At 44.2% G+C, this 15,239-nt stretch overlaps 2 protein-coding genes across 3 annotated transcripts; both read right to left on the minus strand.

The window, feature by feature from the left end:
- Positions 1-1,012: 1,012 nt before the first annotated feature.
- Positions 1,013-5,130, minus strand: LOC136015645 (gallinacin-9-like). 2 transcript variants are annotated; one of them, XM_065681853.1, is made up of 3 exons: positions 4,973-5,123; positions 1,945-2,074; positions 1,013-1,243 (listed from the first exon to the last, which is right to left on the minus strand). In XM_065681853.1, the coding sequence occupies exons 1-3, from the start codon at positions 5,028-5,030 to the stop codon at positions 1,228-1,230; spliced, it is 204 nt and encodes a 67-aa protein (XP_065537925.1). In that variant the 5' UTR covers positions 5,031-5,123; the 3' UTR covers positions 1,013-1,227. The 2 variants fall into 2 exon arrangements, with proteins under 2 accessions (XP_065537925.1, XP_065537926.1); XM_065681854.1 differs by lacking the exon at positions 1,013-1,243 and having other exon boundaries at positions 1,941-2,074; positions 4,973-5,130.
- An 8,050-nt stretch (positions 5,131-13,180) lies between these two features.
- Positions 13,181-13,702, minus strand: LOC136015647 (gallinacin-10-like). The gene is made up of 2 exons (XM_065681855.1): positions 13,554-13,702; positions 13,181-13,317 (listed from the first exon to the last, which is right to left on the minus strand). The coding sequence occupies exons 1-2, from the start codon at positions 13,609-13,611 to the stop codon at positions 13,181-13,183; spliced, it is 195 nt and encodes a 64-aa protein (XP_065537927.1). The 5' UTR covers positions 13,612-13,702.
- Between the last annotated feature and the right edge of the window lie 1,537 nt (positions 13,703-15,239).

Here is a 15,239-nt window from a genome sequence, read left to right on the forward strand (position 1 = left end):
ACTAAATAAAGGCAGCATGAGAAGAACGTTGCAAATGTGGTGAGGTGGTTTCAAGACCTAAAGGAGCTGGTCTTCTGCCACCCTGCGGTTTGTCTGTGTTGGCATTCCCAGCACTTCATTATTGAGAGCATCACAAGTAGTGTGACCAGCAGGTCGAGGGAGGGGATTCTTCTCTGCTCTGATGAGATCCCCCCCATGCAGTCCTGTGTCCAGTGCTGGGGCCCCAGCACAAGAAGGATGTGGAGCTGTTGGAGGGAGTCCAGCAGAGGTCAAGAAGATGCTCCAAGGGCTGGAGCAAGCTGCACTGGAGACAGGCTGGGAGAGCTGGGCTTGTTCAGCCTGGGGAAAAGAAGACTCCAGGGAGACCTTAGAGCAGCTTCCAGTGCCTAAAGGGGCTGACAAGAAAGCTGGAGAGGGGCTTCTGACAAGGGCCTGTAGGGACAGAACAAGGGGGAACAGGTTGAAACTGACAGAGGGGAGACTGAGGTGAGATTTTAGGAAGTTGTTCCCTGTGAGGGTGCTGAGGCCCTGGCACAGGGTGCCCAGAGAAGCTGTGGCTGCCCCATCCCTGGCAGTGTTCAAGGCCAGGTTGGATGGGGCTTGGAGCAGCCTGGTCTAGCGGAAGGTGTCCCTGCCCGTGGCAGGAGGCTGGAACAGGGTGATCTCTGGGGTCCCTTCCAGCCTTGAGCATTCTGTGACTCCACGATTCAGGTTGGGCTGGCAGATGCAGCCCTGGAGAGGAGCAGAGGACTGAGCCTGCTTCCTGAACCCCAGCCTGATGCCCTGGGATGGGATGACAGAGGAAATGAGCTCTAGTGCTTTTTGATTTATTGATATACATGTTGTCACACAAAACACTGTAACACAGACACTCTGCAGGATGATTTAACAGGACTTAGTGAACACGCACACTTAACTCAATTTAGTTAAATAAATTCCATTTACAGGTTGATCTTTATAGACAACAAAACCAGCAAAAGCTATCCTGACATACATGAGCAAATACCAGCAATGTGGTTTCACAGTGATTTTGCTTTTATTAGAACTCAAGTTGCAAATCTCTTTATCGGGGTACAAAACCTCCTCAGACCTTCTTTAGCTTGTAAGAGTCTTCGCCTTTGTGCAAAGGACTCCCCAGGATTGCACTGAGACTGGGTTCCATTGGTGTCAAAGGAAGAGAGATGTCTCGGATGCCCAGATGTCTATGTGGTCAGTGAGGTGTCAGCTCTAGGAACTGGGTGTCCTGCAAAGAAACCCAATTAGATTAAAAAGAAATACAAATAACTAAAACAAAACAAAAGTATGAAATGGCACCAACTGCAGAGCTGGACCATGGCGTATTTCAGCATCACTCTGCATGGTATGTCTCCTATAAATGCAGATGCTTTCTTGCTTGTACTGATGAAAATATGACAGAAGGTTTCCACCTCTAGGGTGGAAATGTCTTATGGCACTTTGCACCAAGTAATGCAGATGGAGAACCGTATGGCTGCTATGAGTCCTCACTTGCTTAGTCATTATCCTGTGCTGTTAAGCTTTATTTCTGTAGTGCGAAGCTCCATGCTGCTGCCTGTGTGGGTTGAAGGGTACTCTTCAGGGCTGTCTCAAGTCAGTTATGTACACCCTGAATAGCAGAGCCAGGGCTGCTAAAAGAGCCCTGGTGCCAGACTCATGTTGGAAGAAGTTATTAGTGATATGTTATTAGCAATATCAGATGCCATAAGTGATGAGGAGATTCAAAGGCCATAGGCTTGAGTGTCAGCTCAAGCCTTCTTTATTTTCTGCCTTTTTGTTACCAGGCACAAAACCCAGCAATTTATGGGGTTTATTTGGAGAGTGTAGGTGGCTGAAGAAGGTGGCCTCTTTCACGCCAAAAGGGGGGAAAGCCCAGTAAGCCCGCCTGTTCCTGGTTCAGCAGCATTTCTCTGGAGGAATTTGCCTTACCATTTGCAGCATTTCAGCTTCCCACTGCGGCAGGTCCCAATGTTAACCATAGGAGGAGAGCATTCAACAAACGAGCAGGAGCCCCGGTTTTGCCGGCATGCTACAGTGTCAGCATCTACCTGGCTGTAAGCTGCCAAAAGAACCCCAAGGGAAAATTCATGTTCATTTGTCAAGGTAGAGGACTGGAGAGTTGCAGCATCAGATTTACCTGGCATGGTATGTGGTTTCCTGACACAGTGCCTGGTTTGTTATCGGGGTAACCTAATCACACCTTCTTAAGGTCTTTACATCCATATGAAATACAAACTAACTAGAAGAGCAAGCTGTAATGTTAGAATTTCTCCATTAAGAAAGTCCATTGAAAGTCTCCATCAAAAGAGACAGTCTGCCTGGTTAATACTGACCCAAAGATTAGTGTCTGCTTCATTAGCATCCCTTCTGGACACATGTGCTTGTCATCCCAGTTACACACAGAAATACTAGGTTATATGAAAAACCCACAGGAAGCACAGAAAAATGCATGTGTAACATTAATCCCACATTACTTTCAGAAACAGAAGTGATGATATTCAAATACAGATGTCCTAAACTGAGTTTCTTCAAACTTTCAGTTCAAGTTTCAACAAATGTAAAGCATATTTATGACTCATAATCTTTATCTCCCACTTTGAATATCTTTCTCAGAGGAAGAAATGAGCAGTAAGTGTGAGTGGCATGCTCAGAGGAGACCTGCGCACTGTATTACCATGTAAAATGTGGTATGGCTAACACAGATGGCATAAAACTTCAGAAAAGATAAATCTCAATCACAGCTGAAACAATGGGACTAACATTTGCTCAACTAAAATGTTTAATACACTTAAAACCACACCGTTAAATAAAGTCAGTGGCTGTTGTCACTAGATTTAGCGAGATGCTATGCTGTTTTTATCATGCTGGTGTGTTCCAACTGAAGGGCCAAATGTTCAGATGGTGGTAAAGGCTGTAGCTCCATCATTATCAGGGGATCTGCTCAGCTTTACTCCAGCTGAAAAGCTGGCCCCAGGTTCGGGTTCGAGTATTTCCAGACTAACCATTACTTGTTCCCACTGGGATGTCCAGCTTGAGATTCAAATTGTGTTATTTTTGTATGATTTAAATGAATCTCTTATATCAGTTGGAGCCATGTACATCTGTGCACCGAAAAGGCAGAAGAAGCCTTTATCATCTGCCCCAACTTCTTGCTAAGCACAAACCTGATCATCTCACCCAGTACTTTCTGTGCCTAGATCAATCCACACCTGTCAACAGACTGGACTCTATCCTTCATTTGAAAGGCATGTGAGCTTTATTCTAAACTAGACTTGCCACATTTCAACCAATTTGACCTAGTGGTTTTCAAGCCTTTTCTCTTAATCACGCACTATTCAAGGATTATATGCTGTTGATTTCACTGAGCTGATTTTAAAGACAGCATTAGACCTTGGTTTCCCTTGTCTCTTAAATTAAAAATCCCTGTAGTGCTATGGGTCTTTTCTGTGTGTAAATCATGAAGAGATATAAAACAACTTGTTGCCCTTTTCCAGAGACTACTGGAATTGCACCTGCCTTGCAGCCATCTCAAGTGTGACAGTCTGTTTTGAAATAGAAAATACTTTTTGTGATGCATACAATAGGAAAAACTCAAGAGAGCAATCCAGAAGCACATAGTACAGGCTTTGTCCAAAGCACCTACTACTGCTTTTGGCCTCAGTGGTTCTACATTTCTTCTTTGACTAGACAGACATGTACTGTTCTAGGAAAGTAGGTGCAAATTTGTGTCTACTGCAAACCAAAGCAAGGAAGGAGATAGCTTAAACTGCTCTGAAGTCTCCCAGACAGCCTGGAATGATGCATGTGCTCTAAACCCAGTTAATGCACATGAACAGTACAGAGCTCAGGCAAAGACCCACCGTCACAGCTACATTTTTCCAAAACTATAGGATGTCTACTTCTCTAGAATACACAGTCAGGAGGTGCGAGTGCAAATGTGAGAAGAGAAAGCTCTCACATTGCACGGTTGCATCTTAAGTATCAGCCTAAGAATTGCCTCAGCGGCATCATCACAGAATAGTAGAACTGTTTACATTGGAAAAGACCTTTAAGATCATCAAGTCCAACCGATAACCTAGTGCTGCCAAGCCCCCTACTAAAACCATGTCCCTAAGTGCTGCACCCATGCATCTGTTAAATACTGCCAGGGATGGTGACTCCACCACTTCCCTGGGCAGCCTGTTCCAATGCTTGAAAACCCTTTCAGTGAAGAAAGTGTTCCTAACATCCAATCCAAACCTCCCCTGGCACAACTTGAGGCTGTTTCCTCTTGTCCTGTTGCTTGTTACTTGTGAAAAGAGACCAATCCCCACCACACTACAGCTTCCTTTCAGCTAGCTATAGAGTGATAAGCACCCCCTCCACCCCCCGCCAATCCTTCTCTTCTCCAGACTGAAGAACCCCTGTTCCTTCAGTCACTCTTCACAAGACTTGTCCTGCACACCCGTCACCAGCTGCTCCATAGCATTCACTGGCACCAAGGTCAGTACATAGGAGCATCTCTTTTTCTGTCATGTCATCATATGACAGGAACGCAAGACGCTAGAAAGAGACCATCAGGAAGACTACCAAGGTGCTTGGTTAGACAGTTTAAAGATTAGGACTATGAAGAACTTCTTTACTGTAAGAGTGACAGAGCACTGGAACAGGTTGCCCAGGGGGGTTGTGGAGTCTCCTACACTGGAGATATTCAAGGTCCGCCTGGACAAGTTCCTGTGTGATGTACTGTAGGTTACCCTGCTCTTGCAGGGGGGTTGGACTGGATGATCTTTTGAGGTCCCTTCCAACCCTTGGGATTCTGTGATTCTGTGATTCTGTGACTAGGGAAGGGGACTTCTAATATGAAAGTCATGGAAGCCAAGAACACAGAGGTGTTCTGAACCTCAGCACTAGGCTCTAATAGAGCTCTCTATACATACACCCTTCTACCCTCCATCTCTTCTATTTTCAGTCTTACCTGGAGCTGCCTGGAAGAGGAAGAAAAGAGCAGCAATGAGGAAGAAAAGGATTCTCATGATGCCGGATGGTAGTAGGACAGTCTTTGCAGCTTTGAAGATGCTCAACAATGGACAGAAGCTGGTGTCTGAGGCAGAACACAGTTAGTCTCTCTACTTATAAAGGCTTTGGGATGAAGTAGTCCAGAAAACTAGGGGGGTGGAGGACTGGCTGTCAGAGGAAATATGAGTTCATTGCCCTGTTACTATAGAGACTGGTGATGTATGACGATGTTGCAACCTAACACATTTGAAGATGCTTGACCTGAGCAATGGCCAAATCAAATGATCAAATGCTAGCTGACCTGAGCAGCCAAATTACTCAGTGCTTGCCTGCCCTGTGCCAGCTGGTGGGCTGCACCTGGGGAGGACATAGGATTGGAGGAGGAGGGAGGTGGGTTCCTGTGATACATAATACTGTAAACCATGTGAATCTGCTGATGTCCCATGGCTTTTGGCTATGGACTTACGACAGCCTGTGCTCCTCTCAGCCACCAGGCATGGTGAGCATAGCAAATGTAGGAAAGCAGGCCTGCAGGGCTGCGTGAAACAAGAAGGCAACAGACCCTGCTCCTTGAATGCAGGAAGGGATCATAGTGTTAGTCTTTGCTTGGACTGGAATTGTAGGGCTGCAACTGAAGAAGGCAGGGTAGGGATGAAAGGGTTGCACATATTGCCCCCTATGGCTATGAAACTGGCAGACATGGTAGTAGCTCCAATTTCCCAGATGTTCTTCTAGCATGGGTTAGAGCTCAGTTACCCTCTGCATCTTATACTTGTGACTTTAGCTATGGATTTGTACCAAACCTTGAAGAAGAAGTCATTAGAAAGGACTGGGAGGGACACCACTGTGTGTTGTGCATAGCAAGCTGCACCCCAATTCCCATTCAGAAATCAGCTAAGCTCTCTCCTGAGAAAGGCGAGATCATGGTGCTTCCTACACCGTACTCTGATGGTTTGAAACTTCTTCCAAAGTCTAGCCTTTGCAGAGAGTTTAAACCTACTTTTCTTTGCCCCAAATAACTTTGGTTTAATACCTTTTTCCCTTGCTGCTAGTCACCTTCCTGATGTGGTTATGAGGAGAGTCACGCCTCTCTTTCTAATTTCGTAGATTCAACATACCAAGTCTACTTGTATGTGATGCCTCCACATCTCACCACCTTGTAACCTTCCTTTGTATCTGAAAAATAAAAGCTGATTGCTTTTCATGCGTGTAAAGGACCAGCAGTTTATAACACGGACCATAAGAAGTGTCACCAGAGCTTTGTACAACACTCTTACCGCTTGTCCTTGTTTCCAAGAATGCCACTCCTGAGATGTATGAGAAACGCAAGAGCGGGTATTTTTCAGACAAACAGTATAATCCAGGAATCATTAATGAAATCCAGTCGTAAGGGTGCTTAATTTTTTACTGCTCCAGTGAGAGCAGCAAACTGAAGCCACGGAGAATAACAGCAGGAGGTGAGTTATGTCTGCAAGCAGAGGTCAGAGATGTCTGCATCTGGTGAACTGGCTGTTATAAACTGGGTGTAGAGCATGAAGTGGGTGCTCCAATCTGTGCAAAACCCACATTAGTTTTCTATGTCAGGACCAGGACTGAGAAACAAGTGAAAATCCGCTTCACAGTGGAGGGCAGATGAAGAGGTTGAGGAGGGGCTCATGAACATCTTTTTCTGCTCACCAGGTTGTGCTGCTGTGTAATGCTGGCAGGACAGATAGCACTGGAAGCATTGCCATGGACATTCTGAGATCCAAGGGAAGGAGGGGAAGCCTCCTATCTGACTGTCTCATGTGACGGGCACAACACTCAGAATGTGCTTGGGATTGTCAAGTCCGTATCTCCCTCTCTTTGCACCTCCCAGACTGCCAGTGGTGGAAAAGGCTGTGGTTGTAAGCCATGGCCAGGCATAAGGAAGCCCTCAAGGCTTTCAAAAATAACAGGATTTAATGGAGAAGGGGAGTATGCATGTCTGCTCCTTGCATAATTCTGTTGCAGGTGGCACAAGGGGCAGGGGTGTTTGTTTTGGGGGGTGAGGCTTATGGGCTTTGCTCAAACCCTGCCAGGCTTGGCCCATGCCATCACATGCTGTCCAATGCTCTTTGGAACCAAACAAACTGGGGAGAGGGAAGGAAAGGGCGAGCAGCTCCATCCTCCTTTCCTCCATCCCCCAGTGCCACTTGGACAGTGGCAGCAATGCTTGTCCTGCATCCAGGCTCCCTCCGTGGAAATTTAAACACACCTGGGTGATGACAGCCCCCATGAAGACTGCTTGGCACTGGGGAGAGGGAGCCTGGGCAAGGTGCCCCACTTCTTCTGGTGCTCAATGAGAAGGAAGAAGATGCTGGGAGAGTCACCAGTGTGCAGAGAAAGCAGTATAGCTGTTACTGATGGGAAGTTGTTCTCTTCAGGTGTCTCTTAGAGTTAATATTTGACCTGATGGAAAAAGAGTGGATGGTGGGTTTGCATGGGACCTGTCCTTGTGAAAAAATGGCCATTCGCCACCCTGAACAAGTAAATAAATCGTTTTGGTTTACTGTTCCTTTGGGGGCTTGTTGGTTTGTTGTTTGCATTTGTAGCTTGGGAAATGACCACTTGTGGTCTCTTTTCTGGGTTGCAGGGCAAGGAGTGCGAATGTTTTTGGGCCTGAAGGAGAGTCCCTGCTTTTAATCACAACTGATGTGCAGCTGATTTGCCAGTGCAGAAGAGGAGAATTGACTTAGTGAAAATCTCCTGTGGTGTAGGAGTAAATAATCAGGTGGCAGCAAGCAGTGGTTTGAGTTCCGCTGTCCCAAATGTAAGTGCAAGGAAAATACGATGGTGAGAGGTATAGATGTTTACAGACACAGTGAAGGTGACAGTGGGTGGAAGGTACACGAAGTTTGTTCCTCTTGGTGGAGCACTTGATAAAGGCTGCTCATGCATGACACTAGGTTTCAGTGGGGGTTTCTGCTAGGCTTCCAGTCCTAGTGACTGAAGTACCTGTGCAAGATCAACCATGGGATCATCTCCAGTCTGGACCCCTGAGATGGAAGAGAGCTCTGAGGGGAAGAAGTCACTGATCAGGAAAGTTTTGAGAAGTCTGAAATCCTATCACCGTTCTGAAAACTGATCCATTCTACAGGTGATCAAGGAGGAGGTATTCTGAGGTCCTGCATTAGCTTTGACAGGTGAACATCGATCAAGAGATCCCTTCTCCTGTAGTTTGAGCTGCACTATCAAAGAATTAGCTGCCTTCCTGCCAGCCCTCCAAGAGAAAAAAGCAATGGTGTGCTAGGAGGGAAGTCCTCGATAGACATGGGATGAGCAACTTGGGAAGAACTCTCAGTCCTCACTGCATGAGAGAGACAGGCCAGGGGACTGGTCATTGTAGGGCTGTTTTCACAGGAGAGCTGTGTGAGCCAGCCAGCATGAGGCCAACCCCCGGCAGGGTACATGGGGAGTGCAGAGGTGAAGTAGAGACTCAGGGGGCTTTCTAGAAGTTGGAAAAAGAGCCTGAAGTTACCCATGTATGGCAGTGAGGATGGCTGCTGGTGTGAAACAGAAGACCTTGATAGACATGAGGTACAGTGCCTAGAGACAGAAGTGAAGACAGCTCTGTTGGAAATTACACCTCTATGACTTAGGCACTAGAGATGTGTTTTTTTGGGACAGGAGGGAAATCTGAGGCTCAATCTGTCCCGAATTTATCCAGATCTAATATCAGAGATAATTTTGAGGAGACACTTGAGGGATGGAGAGCAGGTCATCCATGTCTGTAGCAGTAAGTAGAACAGGAGCCGGAGATGGACGTTAGTGTGCTGTTTAAATGTTATCAGGATCTTTGGTGTAGCTTAGAATTGAGTCAGCTAGCCATCTCTGAAGAAATCCTGGGCATAGTTCAGGGGTTAGCATAGATCAGGAGCTGTTCTTGGTACACATCTTCAACGCAACCTTATTTTGGAGGCCAAGGTCTTTCATTTCACCAGAAAACTGTGCCTGGACTTTTTAGTTGCTGATCTAAATGTAAGATTGCTGCAGCCAGGCAGATTACTGGAGGCAGTTTCAAACATGTGTTACTGTTCCATCCTCAGGCCTTTTCTGTATAAGAAGCCACAGAAGTAGGTGGAATATGTGGTCCTTTGGTGTCATTTAACACTTACAGCGTATGGTCCTGTTATAAATGTTGATTCAGAAGAATGTGATTTAGGCTTATTTGACAGATTCAAAGCTGCAGAAGTCAAGAAGGCTTTTTTTCCATTTCACAAATACAGCTTATAGAAACCTTGTGCAGGGTATTTCCAAAATAACACCAAATATTTGTTCACATTATCCTCTTCAGACTAACAAGACAAGAGCATTTTCAAGCTTTTACTGGGTAAGTTAAGACAAGAAGAAGGAAACAAAATGTTGCAGAACCTCTGTGTTAATTTGACCTATTCGATTTCTGCATTTCCTTTGTGGTTTTGATCTGGGTTCTTTTTAGACTCTTTCTTTAGATGATAAAAAAAAAGACCACAATTGTGAGGAAGGAACATCTCTGTCTTTGGTTTGATAAAGCTCCAAAATCAGAGACATGGGGACCAATAGAATTGCTTAAAATTAGGCCTCAGTGCCGTGGTGAAAGTCCTGGGAATTTCTCCTAATACACCTGGATGAAGTCAGCCCTGTGTTGCCCTAACAGCTTTTCAATATGAGTATAGGAAACTGACTCAAAAACATGGACTCTTTTCTCCATCACTAATTGTGACAGGAGAATCTAAACTGATTGTGCATCTGTAACTACTGGAGGAAACAATGAAAGACAACCTGGGTTTGCATTTTTAGCACCATAGAGCTCACGGTTATATCTGTACAACTGAATAAAACAGGAGATTTAATTTACTGTTATGACTGCTATATAGATATAGAAATAGAAATAGTACTAGAAATAGAAATAGAAATAGAAATAGGTGTAGATATAGGATAGGTATCGGTACAGGTATAGGTATAGATATAGACATATAGACTTATAGATATAGAGAGATATAGAGACGAGATGAGAGAGATAGATAGATAGAGATGATAGAGATAGAGATAGAGATAGAGATAGATAGAGATAGAGATAGAGATAGAGATAGAGATAGAGATAGAGATAGAGATAGAGATAGAGATAGAGATAGAGATAGAGATAGAGATATGTATGTGTACACTTGACTTCATAAACACAGTATTGGGGTCTGAATTGTCCCTACGTAGAACCACAGAGCCAAGGTTTGGAGTGATACAGACTTGTTTTGAAAAACATCAATCCTGTATTCACTAGCAGTCATAACAGTATGTGTATATATATATACACACTAGATACATATAGGATGTATATTACACATATGCGCATGCTATATATATACGTAAAGTTTGCAGTACTGGAACTGGAAGTGTTTATTGGTTGCCATTTTGCCATTTAATCACTCACTATCAGGAGCTGCTTGTACAGTTCTTACAACACAACTTTCAATCTTGTCATCCTGAACATTTTAGTATCATCAAAACTGGTTGCTGTTTTACCCATTCCCTTTTCCAAATCACTCAGAAACATGTGAGACTGCACAAACTTATGTGTTTAAAAAGACTGCATGACTCAACAAGCTTAGAGTCGGAACCACAGAGAAAATCACTGTTAGTAAGAATAGAAGATCACAGTTGTTGGTTTAAGAAGACATTTATTTTTATGTGTGAATAAAATAATAACATATATGTTGCTTCACATCCTTCAAGAGCTGCATGAACCTGGGCTGATTGAACATCCGAACATCACCGTGAGGTAGGCTGGAATAAGTGGCTAAGGTACCAAAGTGGCTTGTGTGTTAAAAGCAAAAAAGGGAGTGACTTCAGCAAAGAGAAACCCGGACCTTCAGAAGCAGTGTGCTAACAGGACATGCCCTCTGGAAGCTTTTTTTCATGCTCATTTGCAGTAGGCCTTAAAAAGAGGAGGAATCCATCAAAATCACCTCCTCATGGCAGTGGAAATGTTGCTGGTACAAGGGCATTGACTCGGAAAAGCCTTCTCTTCTTACTCTGCCACAATCCTGTAAAGATATGAAGGGTCTTGTTATTTTGCTGAAGTGTGATTGAAACTCAGTCTCTAAAAGCCTCAATGCCTGCTAATCACCTTTCAGAATAAATGTATAGAGTGGGCTCAGCCACCTACAATTAGATGCCTCCATGGAAGGGCCCTGTGTGTGCTGAGTGTTTAGGTTTGCAAGTATCCAGTCTCAAGAGCTATGGTCACTGGCACACTAGTTATATTACCACTAGTAATGAAATCTTAATTCGGCTCACCCCAAAATAAGGACTGGGGATTTGACTGAGTTACTGAACCACCCAAGTCTGGTGTCATTTGAAGAGTTCTGGGGTATCTGTTTGGCCTTCACCCATCTTTTCTGAAAAGCAGTGTTTTCCTGTAGTTTGTGAGCTGTCTCAGCCAGACTTGTATATATATGCACATATGTATAAATATATATGTATATTTAAACACTCCAAGGCACTTCAAATACCACTAAATAGCTCAATGTATCTTTACTGAATCAAACTCTTTGCATTCAATTTAAAAGATTTCTTTTCAGGCAACTCATTAGATTGAATCCTAAGATGGAAAAAAAATGCTTATATTGTACCTCAGAATACCCTGTTGGTTTCAAATTCTACTGCTGTGTTGATCAACCTAGCTGAAAATCTAAAACCCAAATAGGAAGAGTTTTAATCCTGGACATTAGCACCCACCAATATCACATATGGGTACACTCTTCCAAGGAAGAGTATTTCTATAGAAAAATTACACCTAGAAGCAAACTCAAGAGGTCTTGCTCTTTTCCCAGCCCCAGTTCTCTTTTGATCATGGTTTACAGATGTTCTCACAGAAATCTGAAGTTGGAGACCTGCATCTGCTCCTACCAGACTGTTTGCTATCAGTAGAAATCGCTTTGTAAAGAGAATGATCATACACAGAGACTGAGGAATCACACCATTCCTTTCTAAAACCATCTAACAGCAGGTAGCTTCTGTACCATTTACTTCCCTGAGTTCCTAAGTGGATGCTTCCTTTGCATCTTAATCTTGTGACATCAAACCTGTCCCATTATTGGTATGATTTGGGTTTCCTGAAACCACTGTCTGACAGACATGGGGATGTCAAAAACTATGAAACCTTCTCCCTAAAGCAATCTCATCACACTTTCTTCAGTCTCTGGGAACATTTAAACCCTGGCAATTCTAAAAGGAACAGGATAAAGACTTCAGGAAAATTCAGAAAATAAGGATCTGAGCTCTCCCTTTGTTTTGAGCCAGGCTCTGTGCAGTCACATCAGTGGCTGAGGATCTGCCTGAACACTTCTTGTTGGGATGCGTTATGTCATCACAGCTGTTCTTTTCATTCTAAAATGCAGGAATATGTCCTCATTCCACACTGAATTGAGTATGTGTGGTAGTCACTGCAGCTGGCAATGATCATCACGTGGCCATCAGCAGGACAAAACTGCTGTAGGAATTAAATGCCTGGGAATATGTTTTATCCTAACCTAAAGTGCATTCCTCAGAAGTGTGTTCATAACCTTAAAGAAGGAAAAAATCTTTCTATAAGGGAAAATCCAGGCATTATTAGAAAGTCATCTCCAAAGACAAAAGTGAGATGCACACCCAGTTGTCTCCAGTCACTAACAAATTTGCTCTTCCTCACCTTTCTAAGAACTGAACAGTGATGGGAGAAGGAGAGATGGGAAGAGAATGAGAAACAGAATTCTGTGAACATGCTTCCTCCCTTAAAATTCATTTTTCTGGGTCATTTTGGAAATAAAAAGAACAAAGGGGGATACATTGTGTCCCCTGATGGGTGAAAATACTGTGAAATATTTTCCTAATAGATTTTTGAAAAGACATCTTTTTTCTTCCCATCACAATTTAAAATAAAGTGAAACACACTGATTCATGGGAAATTTTGACCCTCCTTTTACTCTCACACATAACTACCATAAAAATTAATTGCCTCCTTAAAAACGCATCTACGATGTGTGAACACAACAACCTGCTCATCCTCCATCTGTACTCTTCACAAATGGCTGCCCTGCAAGCCCTATGGTCTTGTGCTTATTATTCAAGGAAACATCAGATAAAATATCAGGATAAAGACCCCCTCTGATGCCCTTCAGTCCTGTGGCACTTACTTTGAGCAGCATCTCAGCAGCCCCCCATGGCATGACCCTGAGACAGTGAAGGTGGGTGGGCATGGGCCAGCACGGCAGAAATTTCCCTGGTTCCTGCACTCCGTGGTGTCAGGAAAAAGGGGATCTGAAGAACCTGTGGGAAGTGGAAGACGTTAAAACATCAGTTTTCAGTCTAAAATTCATCCTTCTCTAAGAAGGATATTATTTATATCCCAAGATGTTCTCTAAGGAAGAGTGCCATTGTGAGCACAGGTGTTCTCGGTTCCTTCCACTGCACAGCAGCATCACCACATCTTGCCTGTCAGTTGATGGTTGCTTTTCTTCACCTCTGCTTACAAGCCCTTTTGTAGGATTAACTTTGCTTCTCACCTGAAGAAGCCTGGAAGAGCAGGAGGACAACAGCAAAGAGAATGTAGAGGATCTTCATGGCTGCCAGTTGATTTTTCGGCTTCGTGCTCCTGCAAAGTGCCTGAATGACCAATGGAGGATGAAGGCTGGTTGTGGAAGAGGCTAGGAAAGGTACCTGGTATTTATAGGGCCTGTGGAATTGTGCAAGTTTGACAGCTGAGTGCTTTGTCAATAAGTAACAGCAAAGAACCTTCTGGAAAGCAGGGTGGTTATCTCCCTTATCACAGGTTGCAGTGAAATGTGCGGTGAATGTGTTGCAATGCCCAAGGGTGAATATCCACTGACCGTGTCGGTTACACAATGGGACCACCAGCCAAGCCCACCGCGCTGCACCCGTTGCCTTTTGCCAGCCTGTTTCAAACACAGGCATGGGGATGGGTTAGGCAGAGGGCTTTGGAGTCAGCCACTGCTGGAGTCTGTTCCCAGTGTTGACCCTGGATCCGTCACTCACTGACGAGTCACGTAACATTTGTCTCCATCTCCCCATCCCCGTCACTAGGAGGATGACGTCAAAAACATTGGGAAAGACCTGATATGACACAACTTCGCTTCATCATATTTTAAACAGGTTTCAGGACATCCTCACCCACTGCAGAGGGCTGATGCAAAGCTCTCTCCCTCCTTTAATTCTCACTTGTGTACCACGTTGAGTGCTTTGCATTTCTACCAACTTTTGACATCCTTTTGTTTCCCCTCACATTGCCCAAAAGGTTGGGAGAATGGGCTGATTCCATGAGAATCTCAGCAGACATAATGCCTGGAAGAGCAACACTTCCTAGGGCTTCACTTCAGAGCATGATCCACATGGCTGTAAGCTTTCTGAGAAGCACTAGTTAGGGGATCAAAGCACTGAATGTTCTCCTTCATCAGACCCTGGGCCAGGTGTCAAATAACAGCAACAGCTTTGCAGCCATGGGAATCCTCCCTTCGCCCTAACACTGGCACACATAACACGCAGGTTGATCTCTGTCAAACGCCAGGCGTTTCTGCAGCTCCTAGCTCTGACATTCTGGTTCAGCAGTTTGCTTCCTTATTACCTTGTTTATTATATTCAACCCAGAGTTAATGGTATTTTTGTTCTAAGAATTATTTGCAGGATGAAAACATTACTGATGTTTATGTTTAATCTGCATCCTAACAGGCAAGCTTAAGCAGCTGAGAAACTAACAAGGTGAGTTACTTCAGTGTTTACGCAGCAAATAACAGTTAGGTAAACACTGATTTCCCTCTTCCACCCATAAAATCTAATTAACCAGGAAATGCCAAGCACTCCAGAATGCCCTTTTCTGTACCCTTGCCTTGGAAATTCTCTCTTCTTTTTTGCTGGCAACGGATCCACTTTCCCCGTTTTTAATGCAGAGGATGGCTGAGTTGTCACTCCCTTCTTTTCTCTTTCATTGTCAGTGGGACACCCCGACAGACACCTGACCTACAACATGAATGTGAACAAAACCCTTTTGTTTTTATGAAGACCCACTGAAATATGAATTTCCCCCTCCTGTCTTTCACACAGACAGGTCAATGGTGTTGCAATGTTTTGCAATGGGAAGTGTGTTTTTTGAGCACTCCTTGCTCCCTAGATAAGTCCGTGTTAGAGAGGAGTCATGTTTTCCCCAACTAAAATCAGAATGTGGTACAGGGGAAATC

The sequence above is a fragment of the Lathamus discolor genome, chromosome 5, assembly GCF_037157495.1.
Source record: "Lathamus discolor isolate bLatDis1 chromosome 5, bLatDis1.hap1, whole genome shotgun sequence".
NCBI classification, from domain to species: Eukaryota; Metazoa; Chordata; class Aves; order Psittaciformes; family Psittacidae; genus Lathamus; species Lathamus discolor.